At 41.0% G+C, this 15,962-nt stretch overlaps 1 protein-coding gene across 1 annotated transcript in view; it reads right to left on the bottom strand.

Annotated features, from left to right (window-relative positions):
- OGDHL (oxoglutarate dehydrogenase like) overlaps positions 1 to 15,962 on the bottom strand; it is an 88,826-nt gene that overhangs the window by 54,934 nt on the left and 17,930 nt on the right. Inside the window, exons 3-5 of the mRNA XM_029912004.1 lie at positions 11,481 to 11,583; positions 3,327 to 3,442; positions 1,196 to 1,350 (exon numbers count right to left, since the gene is read on the bottom strand). Of these exons, the coding sequence (XP_029767864.1) occupies positions 1,196 to 1,350; positions 3,327 to 3,442; positions 11,481 to 11,583 (374 nt within the window). The remainder of the gene's footprint in view (positions 1 to 1,195; positions 1,351 to 3,326; positions 3,443 to 11,480; positions 11,584 to 15,962) is intronic.

Below are 15,962 nucleotides of genomic sequence, written 5' to 3'. Positions count from 1 at the left end.
TGGGTCTGGGGGGTTTGGGGTGCAGGAGGGGCTCTGGGTTTGGAGGGGCTCAGGGCTGGGGCAGGGTGCAGGAGGGGCTCTGGGTTTGGGGGGGCTCAGGGCTGGGGCAGGGTGCAAGAGGGGGTCAGGGCTCTGGGCTGGAGGTTCAGGCTCTCGGGTGGGGCTGAGGATGGGGGGTTTGGGGTGCAGGAAGGAGTTCCAGGTTTGGGGGGGCTCAGGGCTGGGGCGGGGGATTGGGGCACAGAGTTGGGGCATGGACTTGCCTCCGGTGGCTCCCGGTCAGCGGTGCAACCGGGGTGCAGAGGCAGGCTTCCCACCTGTCCTGGCACCATGGACCGCGCTGCGCCCCAGAAGCAGCCAGCAGCAGGTCTGTCTCCTAGGCGGAGGTGCACAACTGGCTCTGTGCGACTCTCGCCCACAGGCACTGCCCCCCCAGCTCCCATTAGACGGTGCTCAGGGCAGGGGCAGCAAGTGGAGCCCCATGGCCCCCCTGCCTAGAAGCCGGATCCGCTGCTGGCCACTTCCGGGGCACAGTGCGGTGTCGGAAAAGGTAGGCACTAGCCTGCCTTGGCTGGGCAGCACTGCCAACGGTACTTTTAACATCCCCGGTCGGCGGTGCTGATCAGAACAAGGTGACCCAGTGCCTTACATGCTGTGACCCAGTACTGGGTCGCAACCCATAGTTTGAAAAACACTGCGCTAAGTTATGTCTGGTTGTCCTGACCCCAAGGGGCCATTCTGGCAGTAGAGCATCAGTTGGTTGCAGGGATAACCTGGCCATGACACCTATGTCCAATACAGGATGAGCACATCTACTCTACACACCGCCTGGGGATTCTCCTCACACCAGGGAAATTCTGAGAGGGCCAGTTACAATGGCTTTTCAGTTTTGGGGCACCAGAGTGGGGTAAAGTACACAGAGTATCGTGGACAATCAGATACTTTAGAAGGTAAGACTGGCTGGGAAAGCTCAGCAACAGCATTCAAAGCCACTCTTCATAGTTTGTCTGAAAAGAACTAACCTATTTATATGGATTGGTTTATTAAAATATTTGCCCAAACCTCCAACACAAACCAGTGAATTTGCTGCTAACTGTGTTACAAAAGCCATGGAAATACCCAAGAATGTGACCGATCCCTTCCTCCCCTCAAAAGAAACAGAAAGCAAAACGTTGCTGGACAAACCCCAACATACCTCATGGAGCGCACCAGCCTAGCCAACAATGTCCGTTTTTCCTCATTTGTAAACTTCATGACACCAGGAGTTTCAAACTTCTGCCGGATCCACTGGCATTGCTCCACGTCATTGATGAACATGAATTCCAGTCCAATGTGCTGACAGTACGTATTCTAGGAGGTGAAACATGAAGTCCAGAAACTTACAACTTTGGGAATTCATGGATTGGGAGAAGTAGGACAGATATTTTAAAATTAAAGCAAATAGTTTATTTACATTATCATTCCCACCACCTCCCTGTATTAAAATGCAATTTCCCTCCTCTTTGTATTAATTCTTCCTAGGGGCTGTAAGCAATTCAGTTCTTTTACTAAATCCTAAATTTGCCTGTTCCCAAGCCCCACAAACTTTCAACACAGAAACTAATATTTCAGACACTTGGAATCTGGAAGATTTTTCTCACCTGGTAATAACCATTAAAAGTAGGTCAATATATATGCACTAAACTAATTGATGAAGTTCATCTAACTGACAAAAAAAAATTATAGACAGATCACAGTCATTGCTTTGGATGCTCCAGGAAAAAATTCAAATCGATTATCAAAATATATCCAAAGGGTTTAAAAAAAATCACCTGAAATCAAGTAATAAAGACAGTGAAAAGATATTTATGAAGCCCCATGTAAATTGTTTGATAGCTGTCAATTCTTAAAAGGCTAGGAATCAGTTTCAGATTTCCAACCACACTGAGAGGGTAAGAGAAGTAACCTAATTTTGTCTTTGATAATGGAAAAATTAACATATTTTGGAAGTAACTCCTTAGTTTGTCATTGTGTGTATTTATAAGTTTTCTATTATTTTAGAGGATATGTTCACTGGACAGATATATTATACATAAAAGAGGAAGTTAATAGGAGATTAACTTCAGAGATTAATTAATACAGAGATTTTTACAGGAAAAAAAAGCACCAAATCCAAATATACAAGAAAGTCTGATTGTGATAATGTTGACAAAGCCAATCCAAACTTCTGCAATTAAATGATTTTTTTCCCTTTATAGCATGTTTTGTTTCATGAATATGTGATGTACAAATAGATTTAAAAAGCCTGGCATTTTTTAAATTGCCATACAAATAGCAGGGAGATAAGACAGACAGGCACAAAGCAAACTGAAAAGATACATTCTAAGTCTGCAATGTAGAAAATGACAATGGATCCCCTACAGTGCCCCTGTATGTGCTATGAGTCCGATCTTGCAAAGTGCTGAAGAGCCAATGGTGAGAGCATTCAGTACTTCAAAGGAGCATCCGGCAAGATCAGGCACTGTACTGATTCATTTCTAATGTTCTCTTTTCTCATTTTGGGTTCTTCCTGCATTATTTTGTTAAACATTTCGAGTTTCACTGAATTCATACGGCATAATTACATCAGCTATTGGGAAAAAAATGTAACTATGCAAGAGTGGGGGGGAAGCCACTATCATACAAGCCATTTCTAATCTATATTGAGGTGAGTTTAGGGCCCAATCCCAAAATCATTACACAGGAAAGAGTCACAGTGATGTCAAGGCTGCAGGATCGAGCTCACAATGCATCCTGGGAAAATACATGGAATGGAAGCTAGTGGCCTACAAGGAGTTTGTCTCTGACAGACCCAAAGAAAACAAAAAGGAATGTTTTAAGGGCCCTTATCCTGCAAAGCAATCGGCTAGCATGATCCCTTTGCAGGAATAGGGCCTATGTTAGTATTATGCTGCATGGCCCACCACCACCTCCTCCATTACTCTGATTATTTGGGGCATTTGAAAGATGACCCGACAGCTTCTACCATTTATAAAAACTCTAGGGCAGTGGTTCTCAACCTATTTACCACTGAGGACCGCATACGTAGCCCACAATGTATTATGTGGGCTGCATCCAATACTACCTGTATGGCCCTGAGATGTGTCATGGGCTGCAGCTCTGTGCTGATTCGGCTGCAGGTTGAGACCCACTGCTCTAAGGTCACCTTTAATGCCATTTGACGTTCTCTTATGTGTCCTATTATCAACTGAAGTGGGATGGACCAATTTCATAATATACAAACTGACAACAGCAGCTCACTTCCATCTGGATGAAAGCAGTTACACAAGATAAATCACCACACTGACCTCCAGCCGCTTGATGATCTCTCGTAAAGAAAGAGCAGTCTCATCTCCTCCTATGAAGGTGATTGTAGGCAATCGAAAAACCTTGTCCAAGTCAGATTCATGCAAACCATAAAGCCCTACAGTGTGTCAATTGGTGAGAGGGGGCGGGGAGACAAAAAGCAAAAGCTAAAGAGGCAGTATGTCCTGGTCAAGACAATACACAGTGAAAGTTTAAGCAAGCTGTAACAAACCTTACCCTTTGGGAAAAGGGAAAATATTTTGAATTGCCAGATTGTAATGCACACCACACATGTGGAGAAATCCATATTTAACAAGCACATTGGCAGAGTTTTCAAGATGTTTATCAGATGAAGGAGCAAATCTCATCTATTGATTGGTATCTGCTATGCAAGCAAGCGGTACAATATTCCAATGGAAGGCTGCACGTGACAGAAAACCTTCAGCATGGGGAATAATATGGCACCTTCACTATGTTCCAAGTTCCTATTACTTTAGTTTTTTTTGTTTTTTTTTTTAAAATTTCATCTTAACTCACTTCTGCCATGAAATGTGGCAATACAAGAAAAAAAAAGAGTTTTAAACAGATTCAAGATGCATACATAGGTTAACCCATCACACCATAACCCTTGTCCTATCTTCACAAATTTTTACTTTATGATCTTCACTGATGTAATTTCTAAATTTAAACTGGAAGCTTTTTCAGGGAGGGACTGGACAATTCCCTTACTACTACTATTTTTGTGTGTGTGCCCAATGTATTTTTGGGAACACAAAAATACATATTATATTTGAGTTCATTCCAGGTACTTCTGGCAATTCTCCTCTTAAAATCTCTCTTTATATTCTTTTGAAAACAATGATAGGTCCATAAAGTTGTATTCCTTGAAACTCTTCCTACAACCTAAAAGTGTAAAAATTAGAAAGTCTATAAGTAAGATCATGACAAATAAAATAATTAGTAGCCTTTTAGCCAATAGAATGCTTTTATACAACCACTGGGCAATACAATAAATTACTGTCCCCATTGCCTAAAAATAGCAGCAGCAGCAAAAATCAGAAGTAATTATACAGATTGAAGAAAATCCAGATTGAAGGAATAACATACGTGTTTATCAGAGATGCAACAGAAGCTGGACTATAATTGCATTAAACACACATTCAGTCCTTGGCTTTTGAGACTGCCAACTAGAATGCCAATTAGTTTACAAGATGGGGATATTCACTGAGATTATCAATTTATTTTACACCTGCCATCAAACAGCTTATCTATGTTACATTTGACCTGGAAGCCCACAGGGGAAAACATCTTAGGGTCTCATTTTAATGTTAGGAGGTGAAATTGACCCTGGCTTTGTTATTAGTAACAGAAGTCCTACCAATAACTTCAGATTTGAACCAGATGGTTTATAAATCAGAGTCTCTCTCAAGGCCAAGTACTGTGAAAAGAATGCATCATCTCCACCCTTGATTTAGGGATCTCTGAACCTGCCAAGGCCAAGAAATCAGTTTCTGCCAATCTTTAACCTATCTTTTGCAGTTCCAAGAAATGAGGTATGAACAAGACCAACAAGCATCACAGCATGGCTCAAAAGTACATGGTGAAGGTTCTGCACGAGGAAACTTAATCTTAACCCACTACAGATTGAACACAAATTGTAAGCAAGTACTTTCGCATTCATTGACTGACAGCCTGAATAATACCCAGAGATCTAAGAGTTAACAAGGAAAGAAAAAAGGGATCAATGTTCAAATTCTAGAAGGGGGAAGAGAACTAAGCAATTTAAAGGCCAAACCACTATGAAACTCAGTGCACTACTTACCATGCCACAGTGTCAGTTCATTGATATTGTTATTACCAATACGTAATCTTTTCATTTAAAAGAAGTAAAATAAGTAAAAATGGTAACTATAGATAAATAGCACTTCATTTTTCACTTTAAATTTGAAAAAGGTGCATATACAGACACACATAGAATTGAATCAGTTCAATTTACTAGTACTTAGGAGATTTAGTTTGGAGTCTGTAACACTAAAGCAAAGAACGCAGTGCCACCAACTTTACTTTTATTTGTTTCCTTGCTGACTCACTCTCCAACTTAGTAGGATTTTCATGTGCTGTCATGTGAACAATGGAACATGTAATAGAAGTGATGTGGACACAAATAGCACAGCTGTGTCTTTTACCTCAGCACTGCATATTTACTACAGCATCACTTCAGGTTTAAAGGGATAGGGACCTTTGAACTTAAGCCTCACTGAAGGTATTTTTAGGCATTAGTATTTTGCAAAATGTGTTCTCGCAACTAGTTATATTGTAAATATAACTCCTAAAGGGAACTGATGCATGGGACACTACATACAGGAGATATGTATTGCTGGCCATGATATTCAAGTATCTTGTGCGGTCATTAGAGGCTCTTCGTAAGTTTCCCTATTGGTCTATCAGGAACTACTGGGGAACACTTAGCAGTGATCCTGGGAATCCCATCATACACCCTCCAACTTCCTTTTTCTGCTAACATATTCATATCCTACATCCCACCAGACACACACTTACATGCCACCATCACTTATAAACATGCCATCCCTTCCTGTTTCTTGTGATGTCACGTTCCTGTTAGTTTTTCCAAGATGCCCAGGATTTCACATAGCATTATTTCTGAGGTTCAGAGAAGCCATGCCAATAGTCTGCACTGATCTTGTACTCAAAGTCATGCTAAGGTTCATGTATGCTCTGGATACCCTAAAGCACAGGTTCTCAACCTCTCTCTTTCTGCCAACATGCTATAAAAAACTCCACTCCTCACCTGTGTCACAACAACTGTTTTTCTGCATATAAAAGCCAGGGCCGGCGTTAGAGGGTAGCAAGAAGGGCAATTGCCCGGGGCCCCATACCACAGGGGCCCCTGCGAAGCTACATTGCTCAGGCTTCAGCTTCAGCCCTGGGTGGTGGGGCTCAAGGCCTCGGGCTTCAGCCCCATGCAGTGAGGCTTTGGCTTTCTGCCCTGGGCCCCAGAGAGTCTAATGCTGGCCCTGCTTGGCAGACCCCCTGAAACCTGCTCACAGCCCCCCAGGGGGTGCCAGACCCAGGGTTCAGAACCACTGCCCTGAAGGACTTTTGTGCTCTTCCTGCCATCTCTCTTCCCAGCAGGCTGAGAATGAGAACATAAACTAATCTCTCACATGCAATGCATGAGTCTGGGAGCCAAATTCATCAGGGTTCTGATGGTGTCTCATATTGGAGGAAATAAAGACCTCTCACTTTTGATTAAAGTGCAGACTATTTTTCACAATGAAGATAATACAGCTGGGATCCTGAGTGCCTGAGGCTTTCCTTTTATAGAAAATGTAAACAACAAAGAGAAATGAAATCATCCCAAGAGGGGGAAAAACCCTGCACTCCCCTCAAGGCAACATGTGTGTCACTTTACTGAGAAGGAATCACAGAATGGCTCCTTGACCTGCATAAGGCTAGCTAATAGCATGCACCTGTGAAGCCACTAACCTGTGCCACTGACAATGCATGTAATGCACCTTCTTCACCTTGCCCGAGTATTGAGCTCTCATATAAACCCACCAGAGACTGGTCAGTCAAGTCACCTCTACTGTCATCTAGTCTGTGATTAACATGACAAAAGATATAGACCACCCCCCCTGCCTGGTAGGTCAAAGCTCCATGTCCTAAACATTAATATTAGGTGACACTAAGTATTTCTGCCACCTCTGTTTTAGGTTGGAAGCCTCCTCTTTTCCCACAATCCCTATGACAACAGCCCCCCCCCCCATCTACAGCTGCTTTTTGTGCCTTGCATTTCTAACAGGTACCATAATCAGCAGTAGCAGACTGCACATAGCATAAGGTGATGCAAGGATTTTAATTTTAAATTACCTATATTTTGTTAATTTTATATTAATTTAATAATACAGATATTATTACTTCTCAGCTCTTAGCATATCAATTATTTTGCTTGTACCAGAGAGCAGACAAAGGGTACGTCTACACTACCCGCCGGATTGGCAGGTAGTGATCGATCTATTGGGGACTGATTTATCACGTGTAGTGTAGATGCAATAAATCGATCCCCGATCGCTCTCCCATCGACTGCTGAACTCCAGCTCAGCAAGAGGCAGAAGCAAAATCGACGGGGGAGCTGCGGTGCGCCGCAAGGACGCGAAGTAAGTAATTTTAATTCAATCTAAGATACGTCGACTTCAGCTACGCTATTCTTGTAGCTGAAGTTGCGTATCTTAGATCGATCCCCCCGCCAGTGTAGACCAGGCCTCAGATAAGGGAGCCTCCCCAAGGACTAAGAATGGGTTTTCTTCAGCTCTTTCTGCTCTAGCAGAAATCATGCTCCCCTGGAGAAGCTTAACTAAAACTCCCTTGCAGGGCTGCAGTTATTTTGGCATCCTCCATGCTTGGGTTACCCCACGAGTTCTGCGTAACCCTTTTTAAGAAAGTGATTATAGAGCAAACTTCTGGAATTCTCTTATAAAAGGCACTGGGGCATAGATGAGTCCAAATTACAGAGCACTTATACACACAACCTTTGGCCAAGCAAATCTGAAAAACTGATCCAGACAAACTGAATCTCCTTAAAGATGATGATCAAATGAGGAAAAACAAAATGAGCCAAACTCACTGGAATTATGGAGAGATTATACGGACACACTTGCCATGAGAGGCAGCGAGAGCCATGCAATAACCTGCATTTAACATGTAGCTTTGACTCCCTCATCTGCACTCTGCCCATTAATCCATCCCCTTAGGACTTGTTTTAACACTCCAAACCTCCAAGCAAAAATCAAACAGCTACCATTTTTTTTAAGAGTGCATGAAATATTTCCTGCTTTGATCCAGTATATGAAATTTATACACAGAAATTACACTCACCTAAGACCCAGGATGGACAATATTGAACCCTGGACCAATAATTGGTTTCAAGTCCAATAATCTTATGACCCATGAGGGCTAGAGATGGTTAGATTGAATGAAGCAGGAAAAAGGGCTTTCTACATAATGTAACTTCCACCCAGATCTTGTCACTGTAGGATTTTTTTTTTCATTTATAGTGTCACAAGAATGAAGTAAGAAAACGTATTGCAAATATTTTTTCCACGGAGGTTAAAGTCATATCCGTTTCTTTCTCCAGATGGTCACTTACACCACTAGCATTAACCATTGCTTTGGTGGAGGAAATGGAACTTGAGTTCTCTGCAACACTAACTCCCATATGATGGATCCATTGCACTAGTATTGCACCAGGTTTCTTGATGAATTTTAGCAAGACAGACATGATTTTTTGCCTTCTTGCTCACCTTTTTAATTTTTCATTATTAAAGACAGACCCATTTTAAATAGATCAGCACCTGTCTCTCCCTCTCCTGAAAGGGGGCTGGGAAGGAAAGGCTCTCACCCTCACAAGATGATCATATCACCCAGAAAACTGGGAGTCTCTCTGTTCTGGGGGACTCATCTCAGTTAGCTTTACTTATTACATGACTTTCTGGGCTTTAAACTCAGTCCAGTTCTGCTTCCTCACCAAGCTTTCATAATAGTGCTTCACTTGTCAGTGCCCAGCAAAGCTCTGTGTAGGGCAGGTGCAGGCCTTTATGAAGTGCCCTCAAGCTTTTTACTGCCACCCCGGTAGCAGAAGGGACTACAAGAGAGAGAAAAACGGAATCTCCCAATAGCAACACACAGACACACACACACAAACTTCAAAGAGGGAAGCAAAGGTAAAGTCCGGGGAAATAATGCATCAACCAGAGAGAATAGAAATCCTTTGACAGTTTAGGCTCATAGATTGACTGTAATGACTGGGCACATGACAAAAGGTTTGGCCACCCCAGAATGAATTATTAATGACACTGTTTCATGCATAACTAAAAGCTAGAACTGGGTACTATTCTTTAGATCTAATAAAAAAACATCTGAACTATCTGTTTGCTCTCCTTAGCCTAGAATACTACAGGGTTTTATCTAACTGGCCTTTGGAGTGCAGAGCTAAGAGATATCACTGGCTAGCAGCATTCCTCCTGCACATCACTCTAACCAATTTAACACCATCTGCTTCTTACCCTCTCCCTAAGCTACATGGGTCACTTAAAAAAAAAAAAAAGGAGAGGGGAAGAGATATAAAGTATAAGAAAGAAAATACATGGAGATGGGAATGTGCACTGCATGGCTCTCCTTTAGAAATTTTGTGGGCAGGCCAATGTTGGCCAGCTCTCCCCCCACACTCGAAGACAGCAGCAACAGGAAAGCCCCACTCTCCTCCAAAGAGATGATGGGCTAGAAGAGGAAAGGGCCAAGAGGATTACAGATGTAAAATAAAGTAGAGATCTGTTAGAATGCTGCTTATCCACTCTTTGCACCATATTTGATCTCCTGTCCAAATTGTCCCATACAAAAAAAGAAAGATCAGAAATTAAATTCAACTTACCTATCTACCTTTAAGACAACTAAGAAGATAGATTTTAGGCTCCAATGATAGAAGATTTTTTTTAGCAGGTGCACTTTATTCTAACATTTCTTTATCTTTTCAAAACACTGGCTACTATATTGATCATGTTGCTTCATCTCTGAAACAAATGCCATCTAAGAAAGCTAAAGCAATTCCTGGAGAACCAGGACACACCGCATTATTCCTCTAAGACAGGATTTCTCAAGCTGGAGTCCGGTTCAGGGAGTCATGTCCAGGGCCGTCGGCCCCACTGATCAACTCCTCCCTCTCCCTCCCAGCACCTCCTGCACGCCACTGAACAGCTGTTCAGTGGTGTGCAGGAGGCTCTGGGAGGGAGGGGGAGGAGCAGGGATGGGGCACGTTCAGAGGGGAGGGGGCAGAAAGAGGCAGGGAAGAGGAGGGGCATGGCAGGGCCTTGGGGGAAGGGGGGGCAGGGCCTGGGGCTGAGCAGGGGGCTTGGGGGCCTGTGAAAAGTTGTAAATCAAAATGGGGGTTCTTGGGTTGCTAAAGTTTGAGAACCGCTGCTCTAAGACACTTTTAAGTGATGACTGCAAGACTGAGATTTACAATCTCTATTACAGCTTGGACAGATTCTTCTAATTAAGAAAAGAAGATGAGATACATATTGAGAGGACTAAGACACTAGTTTGGGTATCTCTTCATTTATTCACAAAACTTATCAAAACTATTTTTAAAAATATGTAGCTCCTGTATCATTCACGAAAAGATTCATTCATGGAAACGCAGTCTGCTATTTCACAGAAGTATCAATCACTGAACTATTGTATTAAGATTTTAGCATGTTTATAATATCACTCTTCAGGCCAATATGTTTTTTGGAAATATCTAAGTCATAACAATAAGACCATATGACTAAAGATAATAATTATTAGAAACTAGCCCTTATATAACAATGAATAGGATGCATTTTGAATTTGATTCAGTTGACAATTAAGATCTCAGCCACATAGCACTCAAACCAGAGTGATGTGCAATTATAGAAATGTCTATATCTATTAGTCGCTTTAGATGTGGTCCAGAACCATGCACTGTGTATGATCGTTTCCTATCCTTTTAATACAGTAGGAAGATACCATGGGCATTGTGTAACTGTTCATTTACTATGCACTTGTTCTTAATTCCATTGTCCCCCATACTCCCCTCCCCCCACAATAAAAGTTCCAACTAAATACCATGCAGTGGCAACCAACTGCGAAGGGAGAAGCTTCACTGGAATGATTTAGCCATCCTCTTGCAATATATCTGTTCAAATTGCCAAATTCACATTATATATTACCATCTCATCAGCCAATCCACACTCTATTCCCTAATGTTCTAAAAGCATGCTTAATCTCCCCAAGCTTGAACAATGAGCTACAGCTGCATCTACAAATAGGTAGTGCAAGAATGAGGGAATGCTCTATTTTCAAATTTCCCTGAGGAGTGGTCAATGGTTAGATTCACATAAAACGTATCACAATCAAAGCAAAGTCACAGTGATTTATCATAAAATAATACACAAGGTTAGAGGAACATTTCACTAATTAATAGTTGTCCTATCTAAGAAAAACAAAATACTCAGTTGTAATTATCTTGCCTAGTGACTCTCTCCAGAGGATACATTGTACCACGAGACATGCCTCTGGCCAAACATATTGATTTATATAAAGTAGTTTGAAGTTCTCACCCAGTTTATCAATAGTAGTGATTAAATCAGATGGAACAAATGAATCCAAGTCTGCATCCAAGATTCCTAGGGGATCCAGCTGAGCCACATGATGTCCACGGATCTAAATGGGTGCAATTAGGTAGGAAGAGGGAAGAGAGACACCAAGACAAAAAAAATCATGATAAATAAAGTCAGTAAAAAGGGAGAACTTGCCAATATTTGAGCCCCCAACACACAGATAACTCATGGAATCATCAAACATACACACACAAAAACCTTACGAGCAGCCATACTGGGCCAGACCAATGGTCCATCTAGCCAAGTAGTAGTCAACAATCCCTCAGAGTTCAAGGATGATTATCTTCCATAAAATGATAGCCAATTATCACAGGTGGCTAATTAGACCAATCCCTGATCCACAGCTCTTGTCACAGTTGAGGCAGGCATTTCCCTATGGAAGGGCAGATTTGAATTGTTGAGTCAGCCTGCGGTGCATTCTGTCCTCCTTTCCCATTTCTTTGTTTCCTGTTGTCAGTGGCCAGTGCCAGATGTTTCTGGCAATTCGAGGTTTAGGGACATCCAGTGCATGGGGTTGTGTTCCTGGCCATCTTGGCTAACAACCATTGATGGATCTATCCTCTATGAACTTATCTAATTCTTTTTTGAACCCACGTATACTTTTGGCCTTCACAACATTCCATGGCAATGAGTTCCACAGGTTGATTGTGCATTGTGGGAGGTACTTCCTTATATTTGTTTTAAATCCTGCTGCCTATTATTTTCATCAGGTGATCCCTACTTCTTGTGTTATTGTGAAGGGGTAAACAACACTTCCCTATTCACTTTCTCCATACCATTCAGATTTTATAGATCTCTAACATAACCTCCTTAGTCATCTTTTTTCTAAACTGAACAATCCCAGTATTTTTTCTTCCCCTTGGAATGAAGCAGGTCCATGCCCCTAAGCATTTTGTTGCCCTCCTCTGGCATCTCTTCCAATTTAATATTTTTTTTTTGATGGGGTGACCAGAACTGCATACAGTATTCAAGGTGCAGGCATACCATGGATTTATATAGCAGCATTATATTTTCTGTCTTCTTATCTATCCCTTTCCTAATGGCTCCTTACCTTCGGTTATCTTTTTTGATTGCTGCTGCACATTGAGCGGATGTTTTCAGGGAACTATCCACCATAACTCCAATATCTCTTTTTTGAGTGATAACAGCTAATTTAAATCCCATCATTTTGTATGTATAATTGGGATTATTTTTCGAAGGCGCAATACTTTGTACTTAACATTGAATTCATCTGCTATTTTGTTGCACAGTCACCCAGTTTAGTGAGATCCCTTTGTAACTTTTTGAAGTCAGTTTTTGACTTAACTGTCTTGAGTAATTTTGTGTTGTCTGCAAATTTTGCCACTTTGCTGTTCACCCCTTTTTCCAGAACATTTATGACTATGTTGAACAGCACAGGTTCCAGTACAATTCCTTTGGGGACCCTGCTGTTTATGTGTCTCCACTGTGAAAACTGAGCAATTATTCCTATCCTTTATTTCCTATCTTTTAACCAGTTACTGATCCATGAGAGGACCTTTCCTCTTATCTCAGGTCTGCTTACTGTGCTTAAGAGCCTTTGGCGAGGGACTTGTCAAAGGCTTTCTAAAAGTCCAAGTACACTATATCAACTGGATTACCTTTGTCCACATGCTCGTTGACACCCTCAAAAAATTCTAATAGATTGGTGAGGCATAATTTCCATTTACCAAAGCCATGTTCATTCTTCCCCACTGTATCATGTTCACCTATGTGTCTGGCTGAAACTATAGTAAAGAACAAAAGTATCAGTCTGCCTAGTACTGATGTTAGGCCTACTGGCCTGTAATTACCAGGATCGCCTCTAGAGCTGTTTTTAAAAAACACGTGTTATATTAGCTACTCTCCAGTCATCTGTTACTCAGGCTGATTTAAGTGATAGGTTACATACAACAGTTAGTAGTTCTGCTATTTCATATTTGAGTTCTTTCAGAACTCTTGGGTGAATACCATCTTGTCCTGGTGACTTCTTATTGTTTATTTTAACAAATTGTTCCAAAACCTCCTCTACTGATATCTCAATCTAGGGCAGTTCCTCATATCTGTCACCTAAAAAGAATGGCTTGGGTGTGAGAATCTCCCCCACCTCCTCTACAGTGAAGACCGATGCAAAGAATTCATTTAGCTTCTCTGCAATGGGCTTGGTCTTCCTTGTGTGCTCCTGCAGCACCTCAATTGTCCAGTGCATCCACTGACTGTTAGGCTTTCTGCTTCTGATGTAAAAAAATTTGCTGTTAGTTTTTTGCATTCTTAGCTAGTCGCTTTTCTGATTCTTTTTTAGCCTGCCTTATTGTACTTTTACACTTTACTTGCCAAAGTTTATGCTCCTTTTTATTGCCCTCAGTAAGACCAAACTATTAATTTTTAAAATATGCCTTTAACCACCATTTTTTCCTCCATTATTTAGTGGCATTTTTTTGGTCCTCTGTTCTGTGGTTTTTATTTGGGGTATATATTTAGTTGGAGATACACACCCCACTAATGTTAAGTTTCACAATGTAGTGCCCTATGAACGGAAAATAAGGAGTACTGTCGCTGGATATATGCCCCAATAATCCCTATTATGAACACTGACCTCAACACTGGGGTCATAAGCAATTATGTTCTCTCTATCTTGCTTACCTTTCAGTTTAATTTTTGAATTGTACATAAGCAGCAATTTCTGATAGAGATTACAATTTATCTATGTTCTGTAAAGATCTGGGCAAATTTAAGGAACCATGTATATATTTTATAATAGTAATTTGACATTCTTTTCATTTCCCTTTTCAGGTACCAATATAAAACTTCCATACACAGCTTATTTTTTAAATTAATGGATAAATTATGAGTCACTTGACTACAATTTCATTCAATATACTAGTGTCCTCAACTTCAGTGAAAATAAACTATAATACCAAGGGCTGAACTAGAATTTTAGTTCAAGAGGTAGCAACTGTGAACATTTCTTAAAATGCAGATGTACTCTTAAAAGTGACTCTGTTAAAATGCCATCATTTTCCATATGACGTGCTCTGTTTACAAAGAAAAGAAATGAAACAAAACATCGTTCTACAATTGCCTGTCTTGTAAATTTAGCATTGATCAAGCCAGAGTTGTCGTGCATCATCACCGCTATTAAAAGTTCTGCAGGTCACATTACGCTCTTGATGACACCTGTGCAACCTCACTGTTTACAATGGTTACACAAGGGTATTTGATTAGAACTGAGCAAACAATTCTGTTGATGCTCAAGATGGAACAGAATCTTCTGCTCCATCAGTGTTTAGCTGTGTTTGTTCTGCAGCATTAACAGAAGAAGTAAAAGTAACTCATTTGGGGCACTAGCATTAACAGCTATAATTCTGAAAAAAAAGCAGATCTGTCAATTAAAATGGTGCCATATTATGTACATCTTTTTAGCATACAGCCACACTTTCAAAAATGTGAAGTGTGGAGGTAACTCCACACTCCAGAAAGGAAAATTCAGCATTTCATTTCTGCAGCAGCTATATATGCATACACATAAAGTGCCCAGTATTCATAAGTCTATTTGATGATCACATGGTTCATTGAAAGCACAAAAGAGTAACATTGTCTATTACAATATAAAATGCTAGATATAGCATATACGTTTTCTTTTTTCAATTGCTACTTCACATTGATTTAATTTACAAGATACAAATAGTGGGGAGGGGTGGCAAAGAAATTCAGGTTCAATGTTGCAGCAGTGTAGGAGAAAATATTTTTTAAAAAGTCTTCTTCCCCATTCATGCATCTTTCCCAAGAAAGAGCCAAATAATAGAAAAAACATGTTCTGATTCCAGAATTCTAATCATTGCCCATGATAAATGAAGCTAAAAGGAAGACAAATTGATCCCCATATGACCGGTTGGACCAATCAGGGCTGAGAGCTTCAAGGCTGTGTTTAATTTTTAAAATTAAATATGACAAGCCATGAGTCTGGAAACTGCCATGTGAAAGAGCCATAATTTGCAAGCAAACCTGGGATTCTTGCTCATGGGTTCAGCAGAAATTAGGCATATTGTAGAGCTGATTAAACCTGTCACCTTGGAATCAAGTTTAGAGACTACATTTTCCCCTTGTCCTTCAAGAGAAGTCCCCCTCTCCAGGCCTAGTTCCATGGAATAGCACAGAGTTCCCCTATGTCAACATTTACATTAATACTATTTATATCAATGTTTAAAATATATATACACATGCCCTCGCTACAAAATAAGTGGGATATTAAGGTTCCTAAACTCTACCCTATGCATATAAACTTACGGCAATGGCATGCAATAGAGTTTCTCAGGAAAAAAAAAGTAGCCCAAAAGAATGGTGTGGAAATTCAGCTGACACAGTCTGAAATGAGAGCCATTAATAACTGGCTACTGACTAACCCACCCCCTGACTTTGGACAAG

This window comes from Terrapene carolina, unplaced genomic scaffold (assembly GCF_002925995.2).
Source record: "Terrapene carolina triunguis isolate 2854851 unplaced genomic scaffold, T_m_triunguis-2.0 Scaffold146, whole genome shotgun sequence".
NCBI lineage: Eukaryota > Metazoa > Chordata > Testudines > Emydidae > Terrapene > Terrapene triunguis.
Note: the sequence above shows the minus strand (reverse complement) of the source record. Positions and strands in the feature narration are given on the sequence as shown.